This window comes from Panthera uncia, assembly GCF_023721935.1.
Source record: "Panthera uncia isolate 11264 chromosome B3 unlocalized genomic scaffold, Puncia_PCG_1.0 HiC_scaffold_1, whole genome shotgun sequence".
In the NCBI taxonomy this organism is placed as follows: Eukaryota; Metazoa; Chordata; class Mammalia; order Carnivora; family Felidae; genus Panthera; species Panthera uncia.
In genome coordinates, this window is record NW_026057582.1 from 116077044 (window position 1) to 116082319 (window position 5276).

Below are 5276 nucleotides of genomic sequence, written 5' to 3' on the forward strand. Positions count from 1 at the left end.
TTCTGCCTTCCCCTCCTCCTCCTCCTGTTTCTGCACACCTACGGTGCAGCCTGCATAACTGATTCTATACCCTCTTCTCTGTCTCTGGCACTATTGGCTCCTCCTCCCACCCTTGATGTCAAGGAGTGAAGAGCACTCACTTGGACCTCCCACTTCAGATTCCCCCACCGGTAAAAGCTGACAATTGACTGACTTTTAAGTGGATACAGGTGGAACATAACTCATGTATTGAGTTACCAGCATTAAATGTGAAGCTTGTTTTCTCAGCCAGAGTGTTCAGTCAACTGAACAAAAGTTTCCCAACGTAGACAATGGGACAGGTGTTGCATCCACACGACTCCTGAAACAGAATGCTACGGGCACCAGTGACAGTCACAACAAAGTTTATTACAATGAGAGGCAAGGCCGACTGATCGGGACCAACACTCTTGATAAGAGTGCGGCCCCGAACAGCCGGGGTACAGAGTTTTTATAACCGATCACATCGTTTTATCACCTGGGAACAGAACAAAGAAACAATTTCCAGATGAGTTAGAAACAGTTGCCTAATGAGGTGTTTACTTTAAACTTTCTGCCTCTAAGTTGCAACCAGTGGATCTCCTTGACCTTGCCTCTGATGCTCTTTTCTTTGAACTTTTGTTTCCTTAATTGGTGAAGCCTAATTTACAAGAGTATGAGGCGTAATTTATAAGAGTAAAGCAAGGCTGTTGTCTCTTAACCTTCAATGTCAACACAAAGCTGTTATTTTTCAAGCTAAGCATTAGCCCTACACTACAATTTAACCCTTACATTTCCCCCTTTTCTTGTCAGTGAATCAATCCCTTGATTCATTAGGAACTAAGGGGATATAATTGGACCTGATCATCATAATTTTTATTTCACTAACTCGCTTCTTGACATATTGTACTAACCAATTGATAATGCATGGGCCAATAGTTAACCCGAGAAGTAACAATAGCAGTGGCCCAGCTATGGCTGTAAGCAATGATGTGAGCCAGGGGGACCAAGAGAATAAACTCTGATACCAATTATTGCTGGCTTCCCTGGCACGTTCCCTGGCCCTAAGATTATCTCTGACCAAACTGAGAGTGTCTCGGATTACTCCGGAATTGTTCGCATAAAAACAGCATGTTTCTCCGAGGGCCACGCAGAGGACCCCTTCCTTCATGAAGAGTAAATCAAGCCCTCTTCTGTTTTGTAATACAACCTCGGCTAAAGAGTCTACTTGGTGTTCTAGCCGAGAAATTGAAGTTTCCAGGTAGCCTAGGTCTCGGTCCACTTGCTTACAGTTTTGAAATTTTGGTCCCCCACAATGAGTCCAGCAGTTCCAATAGCTGTGGATCCTGCAATTCCCAGTCCCACTAGGAGTGGAATGAGGACTGGTGCTGCCCTTTTTACCCTGGAATGTCCTTCAAATAGACGTAAGTGTTCTCTCCCTGCTTCTCCGCTATATAGGTATATTTGTGGGAGAATATGAACTAGGATACAAATCTCTTGGGTGCCGACCCCAAAGTATGCGGCTGCAATGCAGGGGGTAATTCCTGATGAGCAAGCAAACCAGGCTCCAGTAAGGGCTCGGTATGCTATATTTTGGGCGCTATCAGTATCTGAACTACTTGGAATATACACTTCTGCACAAGAGTTTTTGTAAGGGGAGTTCTGCCAATTATATTCTTGGGACACTATACACCAACCCTGCCCTTGGAGGTCTCCTAGGGTTAAAATTGGTCGTGAACCCCAAGGGCACAATGTCGTGCTTGGATTTAGCAATTTCACAACATGCTTTTCTATGTCTTGTCCAATGCTAGCATTTGTAGCCACTCCCACATAATATGGGGGTTTAGGGTTTAAGCACAGCCAACAATCTTGTACAATCTCGGTGTGAGATGAATTTAGCCAAGCATACATAGAATCTACTACATCTAGCCAATGCGTCTCAGGGGAGAACGGGTTCTGGATATGACCTGTAGTTGGTAATTCCAACTTTGTGGGGGCACCCGATTGTGGGGTAGGTTGGGAAGGGACAGTCGGAAAGAGTGGGGGGTGTAAAATCATATCCTTGTTTGGCCCTACCGGATTGGGTGGAGTTTTTCTTTTAACCCGTTGTATAGTAAAGGAAATGCCCTTGTCAACTCCTGGAGCATACATCCTGAGACCCCAAGTGTGTCCAGTGTCCCAGGAAGAGGAAAAGGTACTGGAACTAGAAACCTTTTTTAAACATATTTTTGTTGGGTTACATTTTCCTTGAGTCTTACATTTGGGATCTGGAGTTCTAAGGAGGGTGATTAAGGGATCATGGCCCTGTCCTGCCAGCCAGGGGGCCAGCGTTTCACAACCCCATTTTGCACAATGGTATTGGCCTTTTCCTTCACATTCGACCTTTCTATTTGCAGGGCAACTGTATAACCCTGGTATGTTAGCCAATTTTTGTTCTTGATCCCTGTGTCCACATCCATAGGTAACCATATAGGGGTTTTCGGGGACCGGAGGAGCGAAGCCTGTTGGCTGTTTATAATTAGTAACTAGAGTCCCCCATGAGTCCCCCACCAAGTCGCATAAATCAAACAAAAAACAAGGCACAGTGGAAGAGGTATTAGATGCTATCACCTTTCCCGTGACAGTGTCCCTGAGTTCCCATTGGTATGGCCAAAAAGATAGGGGATGCAATTCCATACAGTCCCCCACACTTATCACCATACAAACCCAGAAAATTATTATTATTCCCGCATCAGTCTTAGCTTTAAAGGATCTTCTGGATGCCTTTGAACCTTCCATTGCTCTTTGTTATCTGGTTCTGCATCAGTCTGGGTTGTTCCCGCCTTCACGCAGTTTTTCTTAACCTGAGAGTGATGAATCCAGGTTCGGACACCATCTACCTTCACGGCCGTGGGTGTAGTCAGAATCACGGTGTGTGGTCCTTTCCAGTGCGGCTCCAGGGTTTTAGGCTCGTGCCTTTTGACCCAGACTAAGTCTCCTGGTTGAAAGGGGTGGGGAAGAACAGGAGGATGAGTGAAGGCTTCTCTCAAGGCCCTGGTTATTTCCTTCTGTACATGTTGCAGGGCCATGAGCGAAGCCAGCAAATGGTCCTGTTCCAACTGTTCCATTACATCGTCTCCTAGCCTCGGCAGGATAGGTGGAGGTCTGCCAAATAAAATTTCATGAGGGGAAAATCCCTTGACAAATGGAGTACAACGCGCTCGCAAAAGGGCAAAAGGCAGGACATCAACCCAATTTTCGCCTGTCTCAAGGGACAATTTGGTTAAGGTCTCTTTTAGGGTCCTATTCATCCTTTCTACTTGACCTGAGCTCTGGGGTCTATATGCACAGTGTAATTTCCAATCTATTCCCAATGCCTGGGCCAGACCCTGGGACACCTGCGCCGTGAAGGCCGGGCCATTGTCCGATCCTATGCTCAGAGGCAGCCCGAATCTAGGGATTATTTCATTTAATAATTTCTTAACTGTCGCCTGAGCCGTTTCTGATTTAGTGGGGAATGCCTCGACCCACCCGGAGAAGGTGTCTACAAAAACAAGCAAATATTTATATCCGTATTTCCCTGGTTTAATCTCAGTAAAATCTACTTCCCAAAAGCGGCCTGGCTCAATTCCTCTCTTTTAGCTTCTGAAACCTTCCTATTTGCACCCTGATTTACTTGGGCACAGCTTACACATCTTTCAACCACCTCTTCAATCTCTTTTCCCAGCCCTTGCGCCCTGAACTTTCTCCGCACTAATTCCGCCATCTTCGTTTTTCCCAGATGAGTCCCTTGGTGGAGCTGACCCACCATGCGCCGCCCGAGTGCCGCGGGTAAGAGGATCTTACCTTCAGGATCCTGAAACCACTTTTGTCCCGGCATCCTACTTCCCCCTTTTCTGGAAATCCACTCCAGAAAATCCAGTTAGGAGTGTAACTGGGCTCCAGTGGAAGCAGGGGCTCTGTCAAGATCGGTAGCTCCAAGGCACTTTCACTTTTAGTTAGGGCAGCTTCTCGGGCTGCTGCATCAGCCAGGCGGTTTCCGACTGCCTCTAGGGAGTTGCCTTTTTGATGTCCCGGGCAGTGAATGATTGCCAGCCTCGCAGGTTCCCAGATGGCTGCTAGAAGATCTAAAATTTCAGCTTTATTTTTGATGGCCTTGCCTTCTGCTGTGAGGAGACCACGCTCTTGATAAATGGATCCGTGTACATGCGCGGTTGCAAAAGCATAGCGGCTGTCCGTATAAATGTTAACTGACTTGTTTCTTCCAAGTTTTAGGGCTTTTGTTAGTGAGATGAGCTCTGCGCGTTGGGCTGAAGTTCCTGGGGGAAGGGTCTGTTGCCATAAAACTTCACGGTCTGTCGTCACCGCAGCACCGGCATACCTTTGCCCTTGAAACACAAAACTACTGCCGTCTGAAAACATGCTGATATCAGGGTCATGTAAAGGAATGTCCGTAAGATCAGAGCGGAGGGACAAGATCGTTGCCAAGGTTTCTGGGCAAGAGTGTAGAGGGGGATTCTGTCCTTCAGGCAGCAAAGTGGCTGGGTTTAAGGTTGTGGGAGCACAAAAACGTATTCGGGGCTGGTCAAGTAGCAATGCTTGATATTGGGTAATCCGAGCATTTGACAGCCATCGCTCTGGGGGAGCCCGCAGTAAAGTTTCCACTTCATGGGGCCCCGTGACAGACAATGCTTGCCCTAAGGTTAGTTTGCATCTTTAACTAGAAGCACAGTGGCAGCAATTTGTCGAATGCATGGGGGCCACCCGGAAGCAACTGGATCCAGCCGTTTTGATAAATAAGCCACTGGTTGGCGCCAAGGTCCTAGGCGCTGTGTCAGAACTCCCTTGGCTACCCCCCCCTTTTTCGGCTACAAACAAATGGAATGGCTTGGTGGGATCTGGCAGGGCCAAGGCTGGTGGGGTCATGAGAGCATCTCGTAAGGCTTGGAAGGCTTTGGTTTGAGTCTCTCCCCACATGAAGGATTCTGGAGACCCTTTGAGGGTGGCATACAAAGGGGCTGCCAGTTCAGCAAAGCCAGGTATCCATAGTCTGCAGTAGCCTGCCGCCCCAAGGAACTCGCGGACTTGTTTGCGAGTTTTAGGCTGAGGAATATCGAGTATGGCCCGAATTCTTTGTTCACCAAGGTAGCGCTTACCTTTTTTAAGGTTGTAACCTAGATAGGTCACTGCAGTACGACAGACCTGTGCGTTTCTGGCTGACACTCGGTACCCCAGTTTTTGTAGAAGACTCAAGAGTCCTTTGGTGGCATTCAGGCATTCTAAATGAGAAGGGGCCGCCA

The 5276-nt window shown here is 47.5% G+C and overlaps 1 protein-coding gene across 2 annotated transcripts; it reads right to left on the reverse strand.

Annotated features, from left to right (window-relative positions):
- Positions 1-496: 496 nt before the first annotated feature.
- Positions 497-4689, reverse strand: LOC125910190 (endogenous retrovirus group S71 member 1 Env polyprotein-like). 2 transcript variants are annotated; one of them, XM_049613929.1, is made up of 2 exons: positions 3823-4689; positions 497-2974 (listed from the first exon to the last, which is right to left on the reverse strand). In XM_049613929.1, the coding sequence occupies exon 2, from the start codon at positions 2773-2775 to the stop codon at positions 1264-1266; it is 1512 nt and encodes a 503-aa protein (XP_049469886.1). In that variant the 5' UTR covers positions 2776-2974; positions 3823-4689; the 3' UTR covers positions 497-1263. Both variants share the same exon structure in this region, with proteins under 2 accessions (XP_049469886.1, XP_049469887.1).
- Positions 4690-5276: the final 587 nt, after the last annotated feature.

Coding starts and splice junctions, on each gene's coding strand:
- LOC125910190 (XM_049613929.1), bottom strand. CDS start 2,775: ATGGAAGGTTCAAAGGCATCCAGAAGATCCTTTAAAGCTAAGACTGAT.